At 38.2% G+C, this 25,326-nt stretch overlaps 3 protein-coding genes across 4 annotated transcripts; 1 reads left to right on the forward strand and 2 right to left on the reverse strand.

The window, feature by feature from the left end:
- The first annotated feature begins 2,382 nt into the window (after positions 1-2,382).
- LOC128622267 (SLC35A4 upstream open reading frame protein) lies at positions 2,383-5,622 on the forward strand. Its single transcript, XM_053648629.1, has 3 exons — positions 2,383-2,440; positions 3,040-3,126; positions 4,677-5,622. The coding sequence occupies exons 1-3, from the start codon at positions 2,426-2,428 to the stop codon at positions 4,869-4,871; spliced, it is 297 nt and encodes a 98-aa protein (XP_053504604.1). The 5' UTR covers positions 2,383-2,425; the 3' UTR covers positions 4,872-5,622.
- Positions 5,623-6,467: 845 nt separating this feature from the next.
- cd74b (CD74 molecule, major histocompatibility complex, class II invariant chain b) lies at positions 6,468-10,159 on the reverse strand. Its single transcript, XM_053648625.1, has 6 exons — positions 10,002-10,159; positions 9,088-9,254; positions 8,711-8,787; positions 8,417-8,441; positions 7,056-7,261; positions 6,468-6,871 (listed from the first exon to the last, which is right to left on the reverse strand). Exons 1-5 carry the CDS (start codon positions 10,067-10,069, stop codon positions 7,056-7,058), a joined length of 543 nt encoding a protein of 180 aa, XP_053504600.1. The 5' UTR covers positions 10,070-10,159; the 3' UTR covers positions 6,468-6,871.
- Positions 10,160-12,249: 2,090 nt separating this feature from the next.
- rps14 (ribosomal protein S14) lies at positions 12,250-17,981 on the reverse strand. 2 transcript variants are annotated; one of them, XM_053648627.1, is made up of 5 exons: positions 17,865-17,981; positions 16,902-17,052; positions 14,501-14,662; positions 13,439-13,515; positions 12,250-12,357 (listed from the first exon to the last, which is right to left on the reverse strand). In XM_053648627.1, the coding sequence occupies exons 2-5, from the start codon at positions 17,048-17,050 to the stop codon at positions 12,290-12,292; spliced, it is 456 nt and encodes a 151-aa protein (XP_053504602.1). In that variant the 5' UTR covers positions 17,051-17,052; positions 17,865-17,981; the 3' UTR covers positions 12,250-12,289. The 2 variants fall into 2 exon arrangements, with proteins under 2 accessions (XP_053504602.1, XP_053504601.1); XM_053648626.1 differs by having other exon boundaries at positions 17,813-17,900.
- Positions 17,982-25,326: the final 7,345 nt, after the last annotated feature.

Below are 25,326 nucleotides of genomic sequence, written 5' to 3' on the forward strand. Positions count from 1 at the left end.
TCACATCATCGTATATTTCCCGACCCATAGTCTAAATATAGCTTTGAATTAATTATTAGTGAGATTTTTTTGGGAGGGGGGATAAATGGATAAATGAATCATCACAATGATTTTAACAAAATATCAAAAGGTTATCATACAGTATAATTCATCCAATAAGGTTCGTTTTTAAGGATTTTGATATTACGTATAATAAAATATAACTGCTTTAAAGATAATTTAAAATAAAGTAGTATTTATGAACATGGCTGAATGGCTGTGTTTCAAATCTTCATTCCAGACCATCTGAATCAAACTCAGAGTGGCTCACTCTCCCGCCCTGACTGGGGCAGCTGCAGGGTTGCCAGATCTCTGTTTTCCGAGTAAATTGGCTCAGTTGTCGGGTTGACTATTTTCCCCCAGTGGGTTGTGTTTATATTAATTATCTTAATCTTCTGCGAGTCAAATAGAAAAGAAGATTTTTTAAACGCATCCTGAAAATGCACAGGCTATCACACACATATGCAATATAGTGAATAGGTGAAAAGATGGAAGTAATACATAACTACATTGTATTACAGTAACTCTAATAACTTTTAACTCTAGTACTGTAAACACTAGTAACTGTTAACCATTAAAACCATTACCAAATCGTTTCCATTACGTAGTATTCTGTATTAAGGACGTAGGTAGGTACTTAATGGTATCCACTAGACATAACATGTCATCAATATAAGGCAACAATTACCAGTAGAGACCCACAGGGACCAATACAATTCCCATTATATCCATTAAAACCATTACAAGTTCTATGATGGTTTGTATTGTGGTTTTTTTTCAGCATGAACAATATTTTCATTAGGAGTAGTATATTATTAGGCACAGAGGGTTGCTGTTTTACAGCCCCAGGGTCTCTGGTTCAATCCTGAGCTCAGGTTACAGTCTGTGCAGAGTTTCATGTGTCTGCTTGGGTTTCCTCTGAGTTCTCTGGTTTCCTTCTGCCTCCCAAAAACATGCCAGTATGTGGATTGGGTAAGATACATTGCCCTTAGGTGTAAATGAGTGTGTGAATGTGTGTCCTATGATGGATTGGCATTCTATCCAGGGTTTATTCCCGCCACATGCCCAGTATTCCAGGGATAGACTCCGGATCCAACACGGCCCCGATCTTAGTAAAAGCGGTGACTGAAAGTGAGCAAACAAGTGAGTATTGAGTGAGTGAATGAGTGAGTCAGTGAGTATGAAACTATTTATGAATATCACTACTGCAACCATAAATATGATTCTGTTATCTCTCTCTTATATAACTACATATGACATCATTCATTCGTGTATTTGATTTGCATGTGCAACTTTGCACATTAACATTCCCTGCTACTTTACAATGCAGGACCGAATTGTTGTCTGTGACTGTCATTTGAATGCTCCTCTTCTACTGTTCTATTACACTATTACACCTCTGACTGTAGTGTCTGCAATAATAATCTATGGTGCTTTTATAACAAGCACATACACTTGTTTAATGTATTGGTCATTACTATCACTGCATACAGTCACTTTATCTACCATGCACAAGTCATTTTATATGTTCATACATGTTCTGTTAATAGTCTCAGGACTATTAACAGAATTTACATTATCAATATTAGTGTGGAATATAGTTTAGGTTGTGTATTGTATAGTATATTATCTGTACTTATTGATTATTTTTGACCTGTCTGTCACTGTGTTACTATCCTCTTTTCTGATGTCTTATGTTGTCCTGTGTTAGTTGTATTATAAGTAATAGTACAGTATGTACACTGTTATTTATATTTCATGCATACATACAGCCAAAACTTTGCAGACACCTGACTGTCACACTCATATATGGTTCTTCCTCAAACTGTTGCCATATAGTTGGAAACACACAATTGTCTAGAATGTCTTTGTATGCTGTAGAGTTACAATTTCCCTTCACTGGAACTAAGAGCCCCAAACTTGTTCCAGCATGACGATGCCCCTGTGCACAAAGCCAGCTTCATGAAGACATGGTTTGCCAAGGATTGAGTGGAACAACTCGAGTGTCCTGCACTCGATGCACCAGGATGAACTGGAACACTGACTCCTTGCCTGGCTTCAGTGCCTGACCTCTTGTGGTTGAATGAACACAAATCCCCACAGCCACACTTAAAAAATCTAGTGGAAAGTCTTCCCAGAAGAGTGGAATAGAGTTATTATAACAGCAAAGGGGGAATAAATCTGGAATGGGATGTTCATATTGTTATGATAGTCAGGTGCCTACAAATTTTTGGCTATATATCGTATAAGACATTCAAACCTAATTTAATATCTATTCTATTCTATTGGTTTAATTTTGACTGATTTTAAGTGGCAATTGAAATGCGCTTTTGTTTTTGTAAGGCATATCTGGCAACCCTGAATAGCTCTCCTCTCACACGTGAACATGGCGGACGATAAGGTTTGTAAAGTTTTGGTTATTTATTTAACGTGTAATAATTTATATAGTCACTTCGGTGCGAGGTGTTTGGTTAGGTTGTTAGCGTTTGTGGAATGTAGCCTACATTATGAAACTATTAAATTCTGAAACTTCACATTAGCGTGTGTTTGTGGTGATTTCAATGTAACAAGTTAACGTTGTGTCATGAACACCAAGTCAGTTTGTCCTGTTGGTCCATCTAGAACTTCCGGTATCGTTGTTTAAATATTTGTTTTGTTTTTTTGATTTGTTATCGTTTTGTATTTTGAGTACTGTTTGGCACACCCTGGCCAGCAGTAGTGACTCATTGTAGTGACTCATTTTATCCACTTTAGTTTCTGTACATGTCTCTTGCAGTCCTTACCATTGTGTTGATGAAACATGTTTCTAGCTTTGAATAAATCTCTAAATGTAATAAATATGTTCTTATCACTTTTGTTTACTTTGTACTAGCTGAAGCTGCACCATTTTTTTTTTTTTTTTTTTTGTAAGAAGTGACAGCAGGTCTGGAGTCTGGAGCAGGTTTTCTGGTTGTTGGAGAACCTTTCCCAGTGTTATCTGTGTCATGTTGTGTGTTGTAGGACCCTTTCAGGCAGCTGAAGGATCTCACGCTGCTTAAAGGCCAGCTGGAGGACATTCGGCAGCGAGTGGAGAGTGAGGTTCCTCAGGTAAACACTTGCATGACTTCAGACCTGCAGTTCTTCTCTGCCTTTTGTATATATTAAACATCTTGTTACAGTTAAACATAATGGGAAATTAAATTTATGGCCAAACCTCAAGCAGCCTCCTCAGCTGTTCTGAGGTCAGTTAAAAACCATTCATCACTGCTGATTGGGTCTTTTTCACTTTCACTACATTCTGCCACGATGTTGTCAGGATGTTGCTGTTTCCTACTCAAATTTGACAACTGGAGATGCTATGTTTGAATTAAAAAAAAAAAAAATTTCCAAAACTACCAAGGTCCAGATCTCAGTGTCCTCATATTTAGTTACAGCCATGGATACAGCTCTTTACCTTTGTATTGTTTTTCATTTTGTCTAATTTAGATACACATCGTAAAAATGTAACCACTTAAACTCCTTCCAACTCCACGGACTTGTTAACGGATCTACGTTTACCTTCCAGACTCTCATAACCACAAAATATTCGCATGGTTTTCACTGTGGTGACTTAGTAGTAGTAGTAAATACAGAAAATATACTTAAAGATCAACAGGCGAATAATTAAATCTGAACATTTCAGGGGTTACATGGACCAAAAATTCTAATTTGTTGAATTGTGTCTATTGAATTTTGAATTGAATTGTGAATGTGTCTGTTGATTTATCTACATCAGCGGTTCTTAACCTGGGGGTCGCAAAGCAGTAGCAAGGGGGTCGCAGGAAAACTTTTATTTTAAATGATTGTACAAAGAGGTTCACACAGAAGCCATTGGTGGGTTTTTGGATATCTGTGCATGCCAAATACAGAGAACTGAGTGACAGCAGTGAAAAAAACCTCTCCCATTTGCATCGACCCCATCGATCTCTTTGAGGCTGGTTTTTCAGCGCTGGTGTACCCGAAGAACAAGTATAGAGCCAGACGAACATAGTTTGCATCTTTTCCTCAGCCCTACTGAGCCATAACTGTACTGCCTTGCACCTTCCCACTGAGTGAGTAATCAGAAACATTTGGGGGCGGTCGCAAAGCATTGCCATGCTTAAAAGTGAGTAAGAAATGCTACTATGTTTACTTCTGATGCTGTGCACAGTCATGTTGATTTGACGTCACTTGCTGAATTTGGAGGAACTCGGGGACCATCTTGACTTCCTGAGTAGGAATTCCAAGTTTTGAGGGTCATTTTCTTTGGTTTTTCCTGGTCGGGGTCGAGATTTACGAGGACCTTTAGTCAAATGCAGCAATATGGCTCTAAATTGAGATCTATTTAGTGGGGCCAGATTGGAATCTTTTGTCAGGCTGATCCTGGACTGTGGTCCATATAGTCAACACCTCTGGTGTAGCCAGTTCATATCTCAGAAAAATCCTGTCTGCAAACTATGAAATATATTCAAATATGGGTAAATTATGTTCTTACGGCAATGAACCCACACTTGGAAGCAGACAGGTTGCTTTAATCTGCAAGTTCATAATATTGCTGATTTAGGATCAGTACAAACACATGCATCTACACAAATGTAAAAATCTGAACCCAACATAACTTACCTGTTGTTTTGTTTCAGGGTGGGAGTGTTCTGAGCTCTCCCTTGCTCAAGGGCTTCCTAGCTGGATATTTCGTAGCAAAGCTGCGTTCAGCAGCCATTATGGGCGTGCTTCTGGGAACTTGCACAGGCATCTACGCTGCACAGAACTATAACATGCCCAACATCGAGCAGACCATCAAGGGCTATTTCAACTCTTTTAAGAAAAGTAAATAGAGTCATGGACATGGACGGTGTTTGGGAAGAATCATCAACCTCAAAAGTCTTTCCAGGAAGTACTACATCCCTACACAAGTCATACAGTTTTAGAGGGACTGGCAAGTCTAAAGCATGTGTAAACCTTTAAAGAGATGTTACCTGGTTGCCAGTATGAAAGAAATATACACTTGAAGCTTTAAGAGTTTTCCTAAAGAGATGTAACATAATCATCATCAGTGTAGAGCCGGTATCACTTTCAGTGCTCTCACTGATATTTAAGATGGTGAGCTAAACATTATGATCTGGGACCTGTCTAAAAGGTGTTTTTTTATTTTCCCCTAAAGATTTTCTAACATTCCAGTCAGCCTCTGTTGAAATTTGCACTGCAGGTTGGTTGAATTATTCACAGCATATACCATGTCACCAGTGTCTAATTACAGCTCACTTGGCACTGATTTGAGCCCCTCAGCGTAGCTGATGGGGTGATGACCAGGCATGTGAGTGTTACTGCCTTTCTGATGCTGGAAGCACATTTGCACATTATCCCTGCTGGTTTGATGTTGTATTGAATGGGAGATAATGAAACAAATGTTTGTGTACCAAAAATGTTATCAGGGTTTGAACCAGTTGACTTCTATGCAGTTGGTTTAAAAATTGCTGACAAACGTATAAATGTTAATCCAGTGCTAAAATAGTGTGACGATTCTAAGTGCCATTGACTTTCATCTCTTATTTCTTGACCAAAAGTAAAAACTCATTTGCAATATTCTGGCCAGTTGTAAAAGTATTGTTTTGTATGCCACCATGTTTTAACAACCTTTCCTAGCATGTCATTTCTGTTACATCATTTTTGTCGTAATATGACTTTATTCATAAATACTTTTAATGGTAAGATATTTTCAGGTTGCTTCTCGAATTGTTTACCTCATTGTTTACACTTTAGTAAAAGTGTGTTACTGGCTTGTTGATACACCTCACTTTCAATTTCAAACCAGGTTTTCTGCACACAATGTAAATGAGGTTTCACTTTTAATGTAAATTATGGATAGCCTGCGATGCGATAACTTTCCATTCTCACAGTACTGATATCGTTACAGGTGTGACCCCAAATGGTGAGGTGATAGGATTATCGAGACACATGTCTTTCTGAATGAATATTACGGTAACGTACCCATTTGTTCAGAGAAGGTTCTTGATGTCCCACTGCCGCTCCCATGCTGTAACTGATTGAATGTCATTTTAGTTGGTATTATACACATATTGCTGAGACTGAAGTGAATTGTCCCTTTGATAAATTAGCATTTTTGGGGAACAAGCTTATCCTAACACGTTTCGGGTGGAATCTGCAATTTCTTACAAGTCTCATTGCAGTATCATTCAACATAAAAAGTCATTTGTTGTATAAATTATAATGGGGGGGCCTCAGTTATTATGAAATCTGTATTTTGTTGTTATAATTACAGAAGTGTATTCAGCACAAAGTTTGCTTTTCATCACTGACTCAGTAGAGGTGTACTGTTTTACATTTCACATTAAATACTAGAGAGACTCACGTAAAAATACTTGTCTCATCAATCCACTGCTGGTTCTGTATGCAATAAATACTCACACACGTTTTGTTAGTACAAATTTATTTTCACCAATTTTAGTTGTCCAAATTCATTATATTCTCATTAATATCATGCACTACTCAGTGTCTTATCACACACTGTAGTTTAATAAATGAAAAGGATAATAAGCATATTCTGTTAAAATATGATATAACAAAGTAAGAATAGTTTCTCAGAACATGCCCAAACTAACCAAGACAGTGCATTATGCTTATCATTATATTATGATGCTTATGAAGCTTTATTTTAACCAACTATCCCAAAAATGTGTAATGCGCTTAATGTCTGCTCATAACAGTATTTAATGTTTCACACTACTTTAATTTCTGAAAGCCAGAAAAAGAAAATGGAAAAAAAGAGTCTTCATGTGGATGTGGATATTCATCCCTCAGTTCTTATTGGCAGATTCTGAAAAAGTGGAAAGGCAATTTTTCAGTGAAATATTCATCTTAATTAATGTAACATTAAACAGGAGATGCTAGTTATATTGAATGTTATAAAGAATACTATTATTTCTAGATCTGAATGCGGATGTACAGCTTCCACACAAAGCTTCCCAAAAATGACTGCTTGATGTTTTCTTCTGTATTACCTAAACCTTTGTGGCACTGCACTGAGCACGGCCCTCCACCACAGAGTCAGCAACTGCAGTTCCATTCTCGTCCACACACCAGCACCTAGCATTCTGCCAGCACTGCTCAGGTTCGTAGGCACCGTGCTCATCACACTTGGGCTTGAACAATGGCAGAGAGACTTGGACCAAACCTGCAGCCTCCTGCTGGCACTTAGTCAGAGGTGCTGAGGAAAAAACAAAAATCTAATTTTAAGCTTCAAAGTTAAACCTAAAGATGAAAACCTAAAAAACTGCAAGATCATGGGATTTCATATTTGAACCCTTTATTATTTTTACATGGCAAGAGGTAAGAGTTAATATGGAGGAATATGAAATTATCTATAATGGCAAACTTTGGTCTCAACCGCACGGTTCACACAGTAGTCCTGGACACATGAGTTTTTAAATATTAATTCTAAATATACTAACTAAAGTTTACTATAAAACTTTCTAGTCTAAAATAATTTAAATAAATAAATAAAATTAGAAATGTGCTTTTACTTGGCCAATGCTCTAATGTAAACTGAGAATAATCATGATTATATTATCTGACCAGCAGAAGGTTGGGGTGGGTTTCTCTCTTTTCCTTAACAAATAACTTATTATTCATTCTTTATCATTCCCTTTATTATTTTGTTATTGTCTGAAATTATTTAGCACTATTTAGTTTTGTCTTGATTATTTTTCTAAAAAGTGGGACATCGATGAACGTTTGCACATCCTTGTCTTATAAGTCCAAGAAAGAAAGAAAAAGTTTTTATGCTTTAGTATTTATAGAAGTGGTGAATATATAACAAAATTAACCATTTGTAATTTAAGTTTTTAACAGAGTATTTAGTAAACATACATATAAAAGTACTAAAAATCTGTTTTTTGATTGTTTTTAAAATAAACAATCCTCTTTAACATTTTTGGTCAGTTTGTTTTGATGGATTAATGAGATTTTACCTGAGCAGTATCTAAATAAATAATATGTAAAATAAATAAATAAAAATAGAATATTATGAAAATAAATCTCCATAATATAACTATCTATAATTTCAGACGTAATTGTTTATATTCCAAATAAATAGATGACGATTAAAAATGTCAAATCTAATCAAAATAAAATCACTACTTTGTGGGAGAAAATACATAATTGTGTAAGCTGAGGCCAGATTACATCCTTATATCGGAACAATTCTGGTCACATGACCAGAAAGAATTTGATCAATTATGATATTGTTAAAGATTGTTGCTGCATCATTTATAAATGACAAAAAAATTAAATCCCACATCGAGTTAAAAATGGTATGAATGAGCAGAAGACTGGAAGTGAATGTAGAAACAGTCTAACCTACCTTCAGGAGGAGGAGTGGACTCCACCTGGAAAATGCATCAAAATATCAAATCAAAGCTACTGAAATCTAAAATAATATGTTTTCCTCTTCCTAAACAGAATCATCATAAACCCTCATTTATAATCCTCATACATGGGGAATGAAATTAAGGCTTCTACTGTCTACATAAAGGACTACACACACGGCAGGGAGCTGAGCCTGTTTTCTCGGTATAGTGCAGCGTGAATTTTAGTTCAATCCTGCCACATGCTGGCCAAATTTTCATACTGCACATTAAAGGTGGAGTATCTTTACCTTCTTATCTGAGAAATCAGAAACCAGCAGAGGGAAGGAGCTCATGGGTACGGCCATCTTCATTGGAGTGCGATTAGCTGAATAGAGAAAAGGAAGTGAAAGGATTAATATTTTCAAATGTGTTTAAACAGGTATGCATATGTTTGGCTTTTTTTTCTTTTTTTTTTTTTTTTTTTTAACCACGGGACATACTAAATACCAAAATGCATTAAATTATTAAAGCAGCAATAAATAACATTTGATCCCAATCGCTGAACGAACCAAAACGAAGGAATTATTTGAGGAATGTTGCATATCGCTCCTTTTACACCACATTCAATTCAAACTCTAGAAAAACTTTGTTTCAGTATACAGTGCGTCTCACACGGCCGACTTACCCCTGGCCCTGACGGTCATCTCCTGCAGACGGTCTGAGCGTCTCTCCAGCAGGCTGAGCTTCTCGCTCTGCTTGTACACCGAGTAGGCAGTGAAGGCCTGACCTGCGATGAGCAAGGCAGCCAACACCGCCAGTCCTGCCACCTTCAGTGCCTTCTTGTTGGAACTCCTGAGACAGCAAATGGGAAGAATTATGATCTCAGCCTGATTTCTGTACTGAATTGTGAAAGTGGACACAACATAAATAAACTGATTCTGAATATACCGGAAATCTCACCGCCCCCCCCCCCCACCTGCATAGTCCTGTCATATTTGGATAACATTTCATAATTTATAGATAGTTTCCAAGGCCGTTTCTCGGACGCCCTCTCACTGCACATTAGTGTTTTCTTCTACCACCATTTTTTTCTTATGCTGTCCAGGACAGGAAGCTGAAATGACGTGTAACTAATAAATGTAAAATTGCAACAAAAAAAATAAAATAATAATAATTCACCTAAAATTGCTTATGTTTAAACGTATGTTAGTAAGACTATAACGAATTCTATATAGATACCTGTTTTTTATCTAGCATATTATTTTTCATAGCTATTGTTTGTCTTCAAATTTGAAAGTAACCTAGGAATATGTAGAGATAAGTAATTAGACAGCTATATATGGATAGATAGATTTGTATAATCATGTGTTTTGATTTTAATAATTTCCACAATTTTACACTTAGGCTTACACTTAAGTAACTTATTTGTTTGAGCATTTGGCTGTGCTCAAATGAATAGAAGAAACAAAAAATGACGTTTCAGCATTATTTATGTAAGTAAACATAATGCTGATAATGGCAAGTAAATAATTAAAAAACAATTAAACAGATCAATCTTTATAAATATAATTATATGAATATAGAACTTAAGTTTCTCACCCTGTTGAAGCCCTCAAAGCAATGGTAGGTTGCTCATTTGGAACAGAAATTAGTTGTTCCTCAGACATTTTGGATAAAAGTTCAATTAAATTCGCAGGAAAACTCGACAGCCAGACAGAGTCTTGCCTCTGCTCAGATTTGATAGAACTGAAGCAGAACTGATCAACACAAAAGAGGAAAAGTCCCAAACCAGAAGAAATGAATATTCATGAACAATTCTTTTTTTTTTTCTGATTCGCTAAGCGGGCTCCACGTCATCAGTTGCTAGGAGCAGTCTGGATTCAATCAGCACTGCTTTCTACAGCTCATTCCCATGTTTCTACTCTTTCACTTGTGTTCCCAAAGCAAATGTGGTCTATGAGAGTGAAATAAAATAACTACATAAAGAATGTAAAGTGGCTGTAAACGTGACTTAAATTTGGGCATGTATAATAGTTTAGCACTAATATAGCCTAGAAATAAAACATGTTAAAAAAAAAGGACAAACCTTTTACCAGCTAGTAGGTTGGTTTGTGTGGTAGAAAGAAAGGTGGATAAAGTTGGTTTCACAGCCTGAGGACTTTCACCACAGTCCAGAGTAAACAGAATTTAAAAAATAGAGTAATAAAATAGAATCAAGTCTGTTTCAGTCATATGTTCCCAACCCTGGTCCTGCTGAACCCCTTGTCCTTTTTCTCCTACACACAACTGTCTAACTGATTAGTTGAATCAGTGTGCAGACTAGGGGGTACTCCAGGAACAGCCAGGGAACCTGCACTCTTAGAAGAAAAGGGGTCATAAAAAGTACCTTTCTTTGTTTCCCTCAAGAGTACATCTTTTGCAGCTATAGTTTATCTTTTAAAGGTCCATGTACAGTAGTGTAGCTCTTAAAACGAATACTGGACCTTTGGTGTACCTTAAAGGTACACTATATCCACATTTATATACACAGATAACAGATGTACTATAAAGCTAAATGTTTGTGGACACTTGACCATCATACCCGTATGTGGTTCTTCCCTAAAACTGTTGCCACAAATTTGGAAGCACACAATTGTATAGATTGTTTTTGTATGCCGTAGCATTACAATTTCCCTTCACTGGAACTGGCAGAGTCTCAAACCTGTTTCCAGCATGACCGTGCACAAAGCGAGCTCTATGAAGACATGCTTTGCTAAGGATAGACTGAACACTTCTGGGATGAGCTGGAATGCCCCCAGGCCTCCTCACCCAACATCACTGCCTGACCTCAGTAATGCTCTTGAGGCTGAATGAACACAAATCCCAACAGCCACACTCCAAAATCTAGTGGAGATTATTATAACAGCAAAGTGGGACTAAATCTGGACTGGGATGTTAAAAGCACGAGTGATGTTCAGGTGTGCGGACACATTTCACCATATGGTGTACGATACATAGTAAAGGTACAACAGGTAAGGCAAGGAAAGGTACAGATTTGTACTTTTTTTCTGAGATTACAGTTGCAATCAATTATTCAACCCCATTGCAAATCAGCACTAAAGATGCTTGCCATGAAGAGGTTAAATAATTCTGAAACTGGAGAAATCATTATATGTTGCATTTTCAGTTGAATTTGGGGAAACCACTTGTTCAACATGACGAATGCTTCAATTGCTTTTGTTTGATTTGTTCATTGCAACAGCTGAAAGTCTGTAAATTGACAAACCTGATTTGCAATGGGGGGTTGAATAATTTTGATTGCAACTGTACATGGTTTAAGCCAGTTTCTTGTCTGCATAAATACTGCAAACCAAATCTCATGGGCTGAAATGTTGACAATAAGACAAAAGCAAAACACTTGATTTTATTAAAACGCCAGTCAGAGAAATGATGAAGTGGAAACAGGGCTAGAGGAAGTAAAAGTCTCAAACAAGCGTAACTGCGGCTCACGAATGTCTGTTCCGCATATTTTTCCCTGTAATGAACATCTCGGGCCAAGAAACCTTTTACGTAACATGCTAAAACCATAAGCAGCGAACACATTTAGCACAGCATGCTGTTTCTACATTTAATTTGAATGGAGAAGTAATTCAAGATACAATTCATAAAACAAGTACAAATGATAAGTTTTGTTTATACTGAATAGCCTTTCATCTTTTTATAATTTGGATGTTTTGCAGTCCATGTAAATTTCACTTAAATATTTGTATAATGGTAAAAATGGAAAATAATCATAGATACAATGTCTGTAAATGGGAATGAGGATCACTTTTTATGAATGCTTGAACATAAGAGACAAGAGTCTTGAGACTATTTGACTTTTTATTCGGAAAAAAATCCATAATGGTTTACAGACGACGCCCACGGCGACCTCCCTTTCTGCGGGTGCTGTCTGATGGAATTGGGGTGACGTCCTCTGGTAGAAGAAAAGAAAAAAGTCAATCAAGGTTAACTCCTGCACTGTACCATACAGCTTAACAAGACCAACACCAAAAACACACACCTACTTCTACCCATACTCGCATTCAAAACGGAACTTTTTGCCCGGTCCATTGGCTGTAACCTTGGGTGATGTGTTTATTGTAAACATACAAAGTGTGTAGAAATCCCACAGTTCGGTCATTGTGTGACCATCACACAAACACTGCAATGAAATTTATGTCCATGTCTGTTGGCCTTTCTCTGGCAAATTACTCAGGATTGAACAGATTGTTTTTAAATTGCTACAGAATAAGAATATAAAATGCCCATGAGGTGGAGGTCCAGGCCCTCCTACCAAGGTGGAGTCAAGCCAAAAGACTAAGGGATGGAATGTCTTTCAGGCTAGACAAGTGCGTTTGTGTTTTTAAAGGATCAGGTCTAGCTCGACCCTCTGGACCTTCGGTTCTGCAGCTTTCATGGTTTCGAGGATTTCAAGGTTCCTAACCCTTGTCTTCATGTACAGCATATAAAAATTACCACTGACCTTGTACACTCTATATAAAGAGGTCTAAACTGTCTTTTTGGCAGAACAGAGTGTTAGTACAGTGCAGACATGCCAAATCTTTCTTATAAACTACTAGCTACAGGCAGTTATATAACTAGCTTTATCATCCAGCCGTTTAAAAATACACACTAAAAAGGCATAGTTTATGTGATCGAGGCAAAAGAAACCAAAATATTTCTGCTTTGGAATCAATCAGAGAGGAAAAAAACAGACTAGCCAAAAATGATCAGAGTAGGGGTGAATTTGCAGTTTTTAAATGTTAAAAATCATTGGATTGTCCTTCATATCAGCAGCTTTAATAGTGTCTCAGCCTAAGAAAAATTTAATATTAACACTACACATCATTAAAACATCAAAGTAGTGTCATTTTTTAAAAGCAACTTTTCATCCTTAGAGTTCCATTTTTATCTGCTTAGATCAGCAGGCCATGAAAGTTCGGGATTAATTTGGACGTGTCCCGTAAAATCTTTTTTTTATTGCTTCACTGTGTGTGTGACAGGTTTCCACCTACCGATGCGGCCGATCTTCATGCCGGAACGAGCCAGAGCCCTGAGAGCAGACTGAGCACCTGGTCCTGGGGTCTTAGTTCTGAATAAAAGATATTTAAAAAATTAGGATCAGAACATAAGGCCACAGTGACAATTAAAAACAAAAATACCCCAGAGAACCGCCAGGATTACGAGGAATATAACAGTTTTAAACACAACTACAATGTACAATAACCAAAGGGCCAACTGTGTAACCTTACAGCAGGTGTCAAACCCGTTTTAGAAGAAAGGCCACGTTATGCTCGGTCAAGTGGGTCAGGGGAAAATTTTTAGAGAAACACCACATGAGCCTTTTAAATGCATGTTTATCTGCCTTTATCAGATATATTACACACCCGAAGTGAATATAAAAAACACACAAAATTATAGTTTGTCTTGCATAAGTATTCACCCCCTTGCACTTTTCTACAGTTTTGTACTTACACCCTGAGCCCAAAATGGACTTAATTGGAATTTTGTGTCATGAATCTACAAAACAAATTCCACAATAGAGAAGTCAACACAGTTTGCAAAATAATTTACAAAAATAAAATCAAAAGTTTTGACTTTTAATGCTGTGAAAACCCTAAATGTTCTTTCAGAAATAGTTATAGTTCTTTACTTGCTCTATTTCGCCCCCTATTGGAACAACAGAGACTTTCAATTATTACAACTATTACAGCCAGGAGGCGATTTTAATTTAAACACTGATTCTAAATCACCTAAAGGACCTTCATCAGGCTGGCAGACCTCACATTTGCCTTACAGCAGCTTACAACACCACTTACCTGGTCATTTGTGGGAATTTTGTTGTTGCTGCACCACTGAGTTTATTTTGCAAAAGTGCACACGACACTAATCAAGATGCTCACAGCACATTACATCATTGGCAAGTTCTATATGGTGGTGTTCAGTGCCAACGTTCAGGTCTATAAATGACCAATGTAACAAACAGCTCTAACATGAACATACGTAATAAAAAGATGACGAATTTGTGCACTTGCACATACACAAAAAATCCCTCTGCTTCAGTCAAGGTTCCTCACCTGTTCCCGCCAGTGGCCCTCAGTTTGATGTGCAGGGCGGTGATGCCCAGCTCCTTGCACCTCTGAGCTACATCCTGAGCAGCCAACATGGCAGCGTAGGGAGAGGACTCGTCTCTGTCGGCCTTCACCTTCATCCCACCGGTCACACGGCAGATTGTTTCTCTGCGAGCAAGAGGAGAGCGTGTTCAGTTTGCTGAGATCTTATACACACACCACAATCAAACAAAAACTCCATAGTTACTCAGAGCAACATGTAGAGCTCTTCTACATTATGGAATTAAATTTGTGCCAAAAGTACTGAAAGTAACTTTAAGAGGCAAACAAAAATACAATGAGAAAGAAGAAAAACACTCTGGAACTGAAAACAGTGAACGCCAGGGCAAAAAATGTAACAAGGTCTTCAAATAAACAGCACTTTTTGTTAACAGATTTCTAAGCTACATTTTTGTTAATCATGGTTTATGAACAGCAATTTACTCTCATCGGCTAGCGAGATTTGGATCAACAGCTCTCTGACCTGGAAGGAGAGACTTCACTGGAGAGCGTTATTTGTACTTTGTAGTGGAAAGTAGGGCTGGGCGATATGACAAAAATATATCACGAGACTTGAGGACATTTCTATGATGCACTATGTGCATCATGATAATATAATTTGGCTAACAAACTGTCCGCAAACAAACAAACAGTTAAAATGACTGACGATACTTTTCTTTAATGCCTACAAAAACAAATATTACGTTTTTTTATTACGTCAAATCAACATGGCATCCATTAAGTACCATTGAATGTGTAATTATTAAAAACAGAAGAAAAAACTCCATCTCCATACCAACGATATCTCCAAAAAGTGTATCGTGTGATCATTTATCACAATATTGATATTATATCGTTATACCACCCAGTATGGGTAGTCTCATACGACTGTTTTCTCGAGATGAAGCACGGAGCATCCTCCTCAAGCCGTCAACCCAAATCTTAAACCATGTTAAATTTTTGCCAGAGTTCACCGTTTTCATTTTCCTTCTCTCGCTGTGTGTATGTGTGTATATGTATATGTATATATGTATATGTATATTTATTATATATATATTATATATATATATATATATATATATGAACAGTTGCATTCAATACTTTGGGCACAAATTTAATTCCATACTACACGCACCTTAGTCTGTCCACTGAACAAACTAAGGTTCTTGTCTCCTCCTTGGGTCCAAATGTACCGCTCTACCGGGTCTGATTTGTTTTGTTGCCTTGGTGTAAGAGGGGCAAGTGATGAAAACCCCATCATTAACATGCAAATGTTGTACCATAATTACCACAATTATGTATACACATACATATGAGCTGCAACAACTAATCGATAAAATCGATAATGAAAATCTCATTATCGAAATAATCTCATTATCGATTGGTCAGTCTGCGCGTGGCACATTTACCCGTTACGTTACTTCTGTTCCGAAAACACGCTTCAGAGTAAACACTAAACTTGTGTTTTTTGTTAAATGTATCATAACATTCAAATGAGATGTTTTAAAATGAATCAATTTGGTTATTCGCAAAGATCATGTTAGCTGAGCTGACGATCATTCATTGATTTAATTTAATTTTATTTACAAATGAAATGATAATTTGCAAAATCCCCTTTATTTTATTATTAAAATAAAGCAACATGTATAGAAGTGACTGTTTAATACATAGCCTATGATTGTTGTGGAGTGAGGGGGTCCTTGTAGATTGTTCGAAATATGCTAGGGGTCCAGAGCTCACAGAAGGTTGAGAACCACTGGTCTAGTGTATGAATTTTATAAAGGTTGTATTGTCTCAAATGGAATACAAGTTTTTATACCAACCCGAAAGTTTGCCACAATCCGATTAATTGAAAAATAATAGGCCAACTAACTGATTATGAAAATCATTAGCTGCAGCCCTTACATATAAATATATTACACATATATACATATAAATATATTACACATATACATATAAATATATTACACACACACACACACACACATATATATATATATATATATATATATATATATATATATATATATATATATATATATATATGTGTGTGTGTGTGTGTGTATACACACACACAAAGCACAGACACTTGCTACAGGATGTACCCGACTACACCAAGGATAACGTCAGCATTTTATTTCTACATCTTCGACTACTGCCTAAGAACAAACACTTCATACATATGAACCATGTAGTGCTCTATGCAAGAAGGACTGCGTTTCATGTGAACACAATCCTTCAACACCTTCATCAAATCATCCAAACGCTGTTCAGGAAGACCACAGCACCAGACATTTAGGATTCCTCGTCTCTTTCGGTATAGGTTTTGCCATAGGGTGCGACTGCAACTCAGTAATCGGTGACTTACTTGCCGGAGAGATCAGTGACATGCACGAAGGTGTCGTTGAAGGAGGCGAAGATGTGGCAGACTCCAAAGACGTTCTCGCCTTCAGCGACCTGAGGTCCCAGGCTGATCACCTGCTCTTCCTTCTTTTCTTTACCCTTGCGTGGTGCCATTGCTGCAGAAACACACACAGTTACAAACCAATCTAATCAGGTTCATGCTCGTTCATGTCTTATTATCACATCTAAACCCTGCCAGGTGTGTTATTGAGGATGTAGAATTGGTGTTGTAACATGTGAATTAAGATTTGGGCATGACATCCGGGACACAAACATGTTACACACAAATCTAGACTCTAAATCAAGCTAAAGCATTGGGGGAAACATCCGAATTATTGTTACCCTTTAATAAGACTATAATCCTTTAAAAGACCATCTATAACCAGAGTTATAACACTGAAACGAATGTCTCAGTTAGATAGCATTCACACGAGACCCGAGTGTGCCTTTATTTCAGTTCACATTTCAGAAAATGCCTCTTTTAAAAAATAGAAGTTAAAGTTTCCAGCTTTAAACCCAAACTATTAAAACATTTGGTAGCCAACTGTATTTACTGCAGAGTGAAAAACCACTAGCCTTAACACAGCTACACGTTTAAGCGACACTCCAACTACAAGTACCACGGACAGTAATGATTAATTAAATAAGAGATTATGAACAGTTTTGAACTCTTCACATTTTCTCTTTTATTTTAAACAGCAGTAAAGTGTTAAGTGCTGAGAGCCACACTGTCCGGCCCTGAGCCGCTAAACTCAGCTTAGCTCCACACCAACAATCTGTCTAACTACCAGCGAAAAACTCGCTTTAAAAAAAAATACACCAGGACAATGGTTTACTTTAACCTAAAGAACAAATTCACACAGCAATTTTACGCACATTTGCTAAAAAGAACAAGGATTCGTGAAGATTACAAATCTGGATTCTATACCCCGGTATGTCTTCTATCGAGGCCGAAACAGGAAAGGAAGGAAGAAGCACTTCCGGATAGAAAGATCACGCTAGAAACACGGAAGTGATCGTTTGACTGTATAGAATAAAAGTCTAACCATATCTCAAAATGGCGGCTACATTTTATATTGTTCGTTGAAAATTGTGAAGTAAAGTTATTTGGTTGCTAGTCATGTAGCAGTACGAAAGATAATATTTTACTTATAAATTGTATTAGATTCTTAAGTAAAGAAATGCAAAATTACAAACCCAATTTTATGAAAGACATGGAATTTTACATTGATGTAATATCACCATTCACAAACAGAAAAGCAGTCTCTCTCTCTCTCTCTCTCTCTCTCTCTCTCTCTCTGTATATATATATATACACTGTGTTAACACTGTCTGCTGTCACCTCCTCAGCGTAAAACTGAAAGTCTGCACTGTGAGCTCATATACATTATTTAATTTGAACTACTGTAGATTGGATGCAGATCTGGTGAACGGCGTAGGAAGAAAAGCACTTTTTATATGTGGTCCCCTCATATTTCAGAAACATAATTGGTCAAACTAACAATCATAAATAAAACTGTCATTTTTCATTCTTGGTTGCAAATCTACTTTAGTTGAGGACTCTTTCAAGAACTCACAAAGGGTTTTCCATGCTTAGTGGTTTTCAGCTCTTGTGAAATCTCCCCTTCTCACTGCTAATTTTGTACGTTTTGTCTGAAGCTATGGCTGAATATCATTCAGTAAATACATTTACAGGTGTAGTCAGTAAAAAAATAATATAATATAATATAATATATATAAATAAATAAAAAAATGCCTGTGTTAACACAGTCTGCTGCCACTGTAGGTGAAAAGTAAAATGTTTGCCTACAGGCCACCAATCATACAGTCTGCAACCCCTGGTAAAAATGATGGATGAATCATGAATGAATCACCACACTTAGAGGATGTTCACCCAGCTCTCATACTTCACAACAAATAAACAAATCATAGATAAGACACAAACAATTTTTGTTTAATAGCTGAACATTCTGGCTTCATCAAACATACCTCAAACAAGTTAAATTAAATTGTTTTCATTAATGGCATATTTTTTCCAGATCAAGTAGAGGAACAAATTATGGAATCAGTCAATGTTGAGGAAAAAATTATGGAATCATCAACAACAAAAATCACAGTTAGTACTTTGTTGTTCCACCTCGGGCTTTTACAACAGCCTGAATTCTTTGAGGCATTGACTTCACTAATGAAAAAAAATTGGTGCTTCTCAATACTCAAACTGATGCTTCCTCGTTTCCTCGCTCCTCTGTCCTCCAGCCTGTGACCTGGAAATAAATTGAAGTCAACCATCTTGAAGGACATATCAATTCTCTAATTGCACCATGAGGAGGTGAGGAACAAGGAGTGAGGAAGCTTCCAGAGGAGCTAGGAGTAAAGATACATAGGTGTATCCTATGCGGAAGTGTTTCATATCAAAAAAACAGATGCACATATAAATTTCACTCCTCCTTTAAATCTGCCACAGTCTCAAATAAAAGGTCCCTTGATGATGTGATGAATTCTCTGTGAAATATAATTAAATAATAATATGTTTACAATGAGTATTGTAATTAATTGATCCTTGCATGTTTGGATATGCAAAGCTGCACAAAAGATTATGTATTATCATTAATTATGTCTTGTTCATTAATTTGTTGTTGAATAACCCAGACATTCCATATACTATCAGTGCATTTTGCTTTATTAAGAATGTTGTTATTAACCAAACTCCAACAACATAACAGCAGATCCCTGAAGTGCAGTTAGGTCATCCAGCTGAGCGTAGTTATTAACTGACGTCACTTCGAAGTGACGCTTGAGAGAGCGAGTATATTCCATTCAACTTGCTTCTATTCCTCTCTCCTCACATCTCATCCTTACATCCTTCCTTCACATCTTAAGGGAGTGGAGCTAAGACGCAAGGAAAGGAAGTGAGGAAAGGAAATGAGGATGCACAAGTAAGAGATGAGAAGCATCCAATATTCTCCATCAAGCTGGTTCCAACTTTCTCGAATTATCAGCTGACAGATCAGCTTTGCAGAGTGGAGCCTTGTTGACCAATTTCTTAAGTTAGCAGCATACATTTTGAGTTGATCTGCCTATCCTGAAGAAAAGCTTTTACACTTTTTGCTCTGTGGCAGGATGCATCGTCACCAAAACTATTTTCTATCAATGGAATGAGAAAAGTGTCCAAAATTTATACATATACCTGTGCATTGACTGTTGAGGTCTCCCCTGGTTCTTTCCTGACATACAACCCCATATCATAAACGAGTGGGGAAATTTGATTGTTTTCTTCAGGCAGTCATCTTGATATGTTTCATTAGAGCAGCACCACACAAAAGTTCCAGCATCATCTCCTTGGCCAATGCAGATTCACAATTTATCACTGAATAAATCATCCACACTCCATGATTGCTTCTCTTTAGCCCACTGCAACCGTGTTTTCTTCTGTTTAGGTGTTAGTGCTGGTTTTCATTTGGCTTTTCTATATGAAAATCCCATTTCATTCAGCCAATTTCTTACAGTTCTGTCACAAACATTGACTCCTGTTTCCACCCATTTGTTTTTCATTTGTTTTACTGTGCATTTTCTATTTTGAAGGCATATTGCTTTGAGTTTTCTATCCTGATCTTTGCCATCTTCCTTGGTCGCCCCATATGTTTTCCTTTTATAACCGTTCCATTTTGTTTATACTCACACCAAATTTGGACACAGCTAACTGGAAACAACCAGCATCTTTTGCCACACTCAGTGTCTGATTTCCTTCTCGAAGGAGTTTTATAATCCTTTCCATTGTTTCAATTGAGAACTCTCTTGTTGAGGCCATGTTTCCTTTCAAAATGTCCAAGGTTGAGGTCTGTATGCACTCGTTTATAGTCTGTAAGCAATCTCTTTTAACTAAAGACTAATTTTCATTTTTAGATTTGTGTTGGTATTTGTTTTAGGAATGCCAATTACAAGGTGATTCCATACTTTTTTTTTTCTCAACACTGAATGTTTCCATAATTTTTTACTCTACTTTATCTGGAACAAAATATGCCATTAATTAAAATAATTTCATGTAACTTGTTTGAGGTATGTTTCATGAAGCCATAATGTTCAGCTATAAAACAATTTTTTTGTGTGTGTGTCTGTGATCTGTTTATTTCCTACAAAGTAAAAATCTGGGTGAACATCCTCTAAGTGTGGTGATTCCATCATTTTTGCCAGGGGTTGTAATAGAGAAGCCACGGGCCAGTTATTATCTGTCCACAGGCTGCATTTGGGCCTGGGGCCAGACTTTGGACACCACTGGATTTATGAATAATGAATAATGGCTATTTTATTTATAATTGTTCATTTAATTTATCCAGCAAATTGGATTCTGCTAAGATTTAAGGTTAATGATGATTATATTTGATTGTGTACATTCAGATTTAAGATCATTTCAGATTTCTGAGATAACTAGGGTGCTCGTGGTCTATTAGAGAAGTTATTCTCCGATTTGTGAAGACACAATTTGAAGAATATTCCCCTTTTTCTGACGAAGTCTCAGCAATCAGCTCAAACAATGCCAATGAGATGTGTTCCTGGCTGGAGTAGAGCAGGTCATGCTGAAAATCCTGCAACAGCTGGACCTCTATTCTTTATCTAACTCAGCCACTTACAACTTAATCTCCTTCACAGAATGAAGTTTGGGGACTGGTTTGTTGATGGAAGTTTTTATCCCTGTGTAAACTGTGATGTGACGATAACTCTAAATATCAATCGACTACAAAATATTGTTGTGTGTCACATAACCGAATATTAGCACATATTCCGCTTTCATTAAAAATCCGGCTTGTGACCAGCTTCCATCTACACACAAACACACACACACTCATACATTATAGTGATGCATATTTCATGAACTGCTTTTTCTTAGCGTGTTCAATACTTTTTCCTGTGTCATTCCAGTTTATTACACATACATTTATGGAGTTTAATGTTGTGAATTCTTTATATTTGTGGATTTCTTGAGTTAATACTGATGTCTGGTGAAAATTTCATGTGAAAATATAACCTCATTGGAAATATATTTACTGAAAAGATTGTTGATACCTATTTTCCCCACTGTATTATTATTATTACTATTATTATTATTATTATTATTCAAAATTAAAATGACACAATTAGAGTTTTGTTCTTACCGTTGTGTCCTTGTCCTGCTGCACTTCACTCGCGCTCCTGGAGCTTGAGATGTAGCTGGAAGCTCATCTGCAGCTGTAACTAGAACTGAGACACCATCTACAGTTGGAACTGTGTCACAAGTTGATACACTTTCTATAGATGGAAGAGTGTCTGCAGCTGGGACACTATCTACAGATTGAACTGCTTCTACAGCTGGCACTGTGTCTGCCACTGGAACAGTACCTGCTGATGTTGGTGCAGTGATGATTATACACTCTTCATTCAAACATGGCACTGTTGCAGTGTTGCTGCTAATCGCTGTGTCGCTGTTAGTTGCTGTATTGCTGCTAGTCTCTGTATTGCTGATAGTCGCTGTGTTGCTGCTATTTACTGTGTTGCTGCTAATCGCTGCTAATTACTGTGTCTCTGCTAATTGCTGCTAGTCGCTGCTAATTACTGTGTCGCTGCTAGTTGCTGCTAGTTGCTGCTAATTACTGTGTCGCTGCTAGTTGCTGTGTCTCTGTTAGACGCTGCTAGTCTCTGTGTCGCTGCTAATCATGTGTCACTGCTAGTCTCTGTGTCGCTGCTAATTGCTGGTAATTACTGTGTCACTGCTAGTTGCTGTGTCGCTGCTAATCGCTGTGTCGCTGCCAATTACTGTGTCACTGCTAGTTGCTGCTAGTCCCTGTGTCACTGCTAATCGCTGGTAATTACTGTGTCACTGCTAGTTGCTGTATCGCTGCTAATCACTGCGTCGCTGCCAATTACTGTGTCACTGCTAGTTGCTGTGTCATTGCTAATCACTGTGTCTCTGTCAATTACTGTGTCACTGCTAATTACTGTGTCGCTGCTAGTTGCTGTGTCTCTGCTAATCGCTGGTAATTACTGTGTCACTGCTAGTCGCTGTGTCGCTGCTAATCACTGTGTTGCTGCTAATCACTCTGTCGCTGCTAGTCGCTGCTACTTACTGTGTCACTGCTAGTTGCTGTGTCGCTGCTAGTTGTTGCTAGTCGCTGCTAATTACTGTGTCACTGCTAGTTGCTGTTAGTCGCTGCTAATTACTGTGCCGCTGCTAGTTGCTGCTAGTCGCTGCTAATTGCTGTGTCGCTGCTAGTCCCTGCTTGTCTCTGTGTCACTGCTAGTCGCTGCTAATCACTGTGCCGCTGCTAGTTGCTGTGTCATTGCTAATCGCTGGTAATTACTGTGTCACTGCTAGTTGCTGTGTCACTGCTAGATGCTGTATCGATGCTAATCGCTGTCAATTACTCTGTCACTGCTAGTTGCTGAGTCGCTGCTAATTGCTTTGTCGATGTCAATTACTGTCACTGCTAGTTGCTGTGTTGCTGCTAATCCCTGTGTCGCTGTCAATTACTGTCACTGCTAGTTGCTGTGTCGCTGCTAATCGCTGTGTTGCTGCTAGATGCTGTGTCTCTGTTAATCGCTGCTTGTCGCTGCTAGTCTCTGTGTTGCTGCTAATCGCTGTGTCGCTGCTAATCACTGTCACTGCTAGATGCTGTATCGCTGCTAATCACTGCGTCGCTGCCAATTACTGTGTCACTGCTAGTTGCTGTGTCGCTGCTAATCACTGTGTCTCTGTCAATTACTGTGTCACTGCTAGTTGCTGTGTCGCTGTTAATTACTGTGTCGCTGCTAGTTGCTGTGTCTCTGTAGTCGCTGTGTCGCTGCTAATCACTGTGTCACTGTCAATTACTGTGTCACTGCTAGTTGCTTTGTTGCTGGTAATTACTGTGTCGCTGCTAGTTGCTGTGTCTGTCTCTGTGTCACTGCTAGTCGCTGCTAATCACTGTGTTGCTGCTAATCACTGTGTTGCTGCTAGTTGCTGGTAATTACTGTGTTACTGCTAGTCCCTGTGTCGCTGCTAATCACTGGTAATTACTGTGTCACTGCTAGTTGCTGTGTTGCTGCTAATTACTATGTCACAGCTAGATGCTGTATCTCTGCTAATCACTGCGTCGCTGCCAATTACTGTGTCACTGCTAGTTGCTGTGTCGCTGCTAATCACTGTGTCTCTGTCAATTACTGTGTCACTGCTAGTTGCTGTGTCGCTGCTAATTACTGTGTCGCTGCTAGTTGCTGGTAATTACTGTGTTACTGCTAGTCCCTGTGTCGCTGCTAATCGCTGGTAATTACTGTGTCACTGCTAGTTGCTGTGTTGCTGCTAATTACTATGTCACTGCTAGATGCTGTATCTCTGCTAATCACTGCGTCGCTGCCAATTACTGTGTCACTGCTAGTTGCTGTGTCGCTGCTAATCACTGTGTCTCTGTCAATTACTGTGTCACTGCTAGTTGCTGTGTCGCTGCTAATTACTGTGTCGCTGCTAGTTGCTGTGTCTCTGTAGTCGCTGGTAGTCTCTGCTTGTCTCTGTGTCACTGCTAGTCACTGCTAATCACTGTGTTGCTGCTAATCACTGTGCCGCTGCTAGTTGCTGTGTCGCTGCTAATCGCTGGTAATTACTGTGTCACTGCTAGTCGCTGTGTCGCTGCTAATCGCTGCTAATCACTGTGTTGCTGCTAATCGCTGCTAATCACTCTGTCGCTGCTAGTCGCTGCTACTTACTGTGTCACTGCTAGTTGTTGTGTCGCTGCTAGTTGTTGCTAGTCTCTGCTAATTACTGTGTCACTGCTAGTTGCTGTTAGTAGCTGCTAATTACTTTGTCGCTGCTAGTTGCTGCTAGTCGCTGCTAATTGCTGTGTCGCTGCTAGTTGCTGTGTCTCTGTTAGTCCCAGCTAGTCGCTGCTAGTCTCTGTCGCTGCTAATCGCTGGTAATTACTGTGTCACTGCTAGTCGCTGTGTCGCTGCTAGTCGCTACTAATCACTGTGTTGCTGATAGTCGCTGTGTCGCTGCTAATCGCTGCTAATTGCTGTGTCGCTGCCAATTACTGTGTCGCTGCTAATTACTGTGTCACTGCTAGTTGCTGTGTCGCTGCTAGTCGCTACTAATCACTGTGTTGCTGATAGTTGCTGTGTCGCTGCTAATCGCTGCTAGTCGCTGTGTCGCTGGTAATTACTGTGTCACTGCTAGTTGCTGTGTCGCTGCTAATTGCTGTGTCTCTGCTAGTCGCTGTATCGCTGCTAATCGCTGCCAATTACTGTGTCACTGCTAGTTGCTGTGTCGCTGCTAATCGCTGTGTCGCTGTCAATTACTGTGTCACTGCTAGTTGCTGTGTCGCTGCTATTCGCTGTGTCGATGTCAATTACTGTCACTGCTAGTTTCTGTGTCTCTTTTAATTGCTGCT

This window comes from Ictalurus furcatus, chromosome 18 (genome assembly GCF_023375685.1).
Source record: "Ictalurus furcatus strain D&B chromosome 18, Billie_1.0, whole genome shotgun sequence".
Taxonomy (NCBI): Eukaryota; Metazoa; Chordata; class Actinopteri; order Siluriformes; family Ictaluridae; genus Ictalurus; species Ictalurus furcatus.